This window comes from Belonocnema kinseyi, chromosome 2 (assembly GCF_010883055.1).
Source record: "Belonocnema kinseyi isolate 2016_QV_RU_SX_M_011 chromosome 2, B_treatae_v1, whole genome shotgun sequence".
Classification (NCBI taxonomy): Eukaryota; Metazoa; Arthropoda; class Insecta; order Hymenoptera; family Cynipidae; genus Belonocnema; species Belonocnema kinseyi.
Genome location: NC_046658.1, coordinates 30887379 through 30889294, shown reverse-complemented (window position 1 = coordinate 30889294; position 1916 = coordinate 30887379). Strand labels below are relative to the sequence as shown.

General features: G+C 36.5%; 2 protein-coding genes across 3 annotated transcripts in view; one reads left to right on the top strand and one right to left on the bottom strand.

Moving 5' to 3' along the window:
* LOC117182623 overlaps window positions 1–1916 on the bottom strand; it is a 235821-nt gene that overhangs the window by 30454 nt on the left and 203451 nt on the right. The window lies entirely within an intron of this gene.
* The window catches only part of LOC117183115, a 35895-nt gene that overhangs the window by 29136 nt on the left and 4843 nt on the right, over window positions 1–1916 (top strand). The window contains exons 3-4 of one of the 2 annotated variants that reach the window (XM_033376295.1): window positions 443–555; window positions 1046–1257. In XM_033376295.1, the coding sequence (XP_033232186.1) occupies window positions 443–555; window positions 1046–1257 (325 nt within the window). The remainder of the gene's footprint in view (window positions 1–442; window positions 556–1045; window positions 1258–1916) is intronic. The other variant, XM_033376296.1, reaches the window with a different exon arrangement.

Here is a 1916-nt window from a genome sequence, read left to right as displayed (position 1 = left end):
AAGACGTATAATGCCTATTGACTGATACACTTCAAACGCATCATCTGTAAGTAGCAGTCAACAGGCGTTATAGATCTTATATATAAATTTTTTCTTTTTACCGCTGCAAAAAAAGTATTGCGATTATTCCGTCACCTTCTATAGGGAATTTTAACGTTCATAATGTTAAAAGTAATAAATAATAAATATTTTGTTAGTATTTATTTAATTTGAGGCTTCCTTATGATTTAAAAACTCTAAGCATCCTCTTATTCCTTCTGACCTAAATCCCAGTCTCTTTCAACAGTCAGCTCAGTCGTGTTTTCAGTTGTGTTTTCTGTAATACATTTGGTTAGTACAAATACTTAACTGAGTAAGGAAAACAGCACAAGGCGATCACTTATTTTATTTATTTCTAAAGAAAACGAAATAACTTTATAAAAGTAACCTCATTTTATGGAAGCTTGAACGGACTCGACTACAAGAAAAAATGGCGTTCGCAACTGCTTTAGTGCAGACGACAGAGTCCGTATGCGGCGTTCCGACTCACGCAGCCGCACACGTTAACCAATGCAGGTGGGGTTTTCAACATTATAAAATGCTTAGTTCACAAAAAAATTTTATTTATTGTTGTTTTATTTGAAAATGTTACTATACTCTGCTGATCTCTTTTATTTTGTTAGGAAATATCGATTTTAATTTAAGTCTTATATCTAATTAGGAAAAAGTTTCATTATTTCAAGCATACCAATAATATAATATGTAAAATATATTATAAATTCACCGTAATATTAAAAGAAAAATGTTAGTGAATGAACAATATTTAATGTTCAGAAGTTCTTTTTAAGGATTGTGAAAGGGTCTAAGAATGACTCATCGATGATATCATCATTGTAGTATATAACCCGACTGGCCTCCTGGCTCGGGAGCACTTCTCTCCGATACTTTGTAGCGGACACTCTGTTCAATTAAAATAATCATTATTCCAAATCCACGCCTCCATTGTCTTATCCTTCCCTGGAGTAAGAATTATCTTTTTTAAAAAACTAAAAGAAGAATTTTTCAGATCACAAATTGGCGATCCTGCCAGGATTTTTCACATCCACCAACATTGTAAGACCCTCATTGTTGGGAAAACTGAAAAGAACCCGAAACTGATAAGGAAGGTTCTTCCACGAGACCCGCTGGACAACAGGAGCTGGACGATAATCATCCTGTTGGGAGACTGGATTGGAAAAGATCAAGGAAATGAAAAGTATAACGCTGTTGTCATTCTGGGTGAGTACACGAATTTGAATACTACACTTTCTGATGGAAAAGAGAGAAGTATAAAGGTGATACAGAATACACCCAGTAGGCATCTAAAAGCGTTCTGCAAAAGAAAGAATAGAAAACTTTAAACCTTACAAGATACATGTGCTTAACTCCGCACTCGAGAAGTGACTCATCTCATTTATAGCTCGCTGAATAATACAAATACATAGGCGGACCTATAAATGTACCAGAACTATCGGGAAAATTCCCAGACAGACAGTGAATCAAGTAATAGCCACACGGAATCAACCCACGGGAGTTCTGAATATAGCATCAACTATTACGAGACTGTAGAATCCAACAGCTACTTCCCACACGTGCACCAGATAAAAATCATCCGACCCACGATGTTTAGCAGCATGAAGAAGTTTTTATCCAATGAAGACATCAATATAGCCACCAAGGAAAAGCTGGAAAAGCAATTCTTTGAAATGAAGGCAGCATTAAAGGATGCACAGGAACGCCTATCGAAGATCAACCCGGATCCCTCAAGACAACCCCTAGAGACAAGTTCTTCAGCCCCATTCGTCCCAGCTCCATACCGACTGACCCTGAATGATAGGAAAATGATTAATCAACTACTCATAAACCTTGTTGAATTTGACGGTACCCAAGACGTAGAA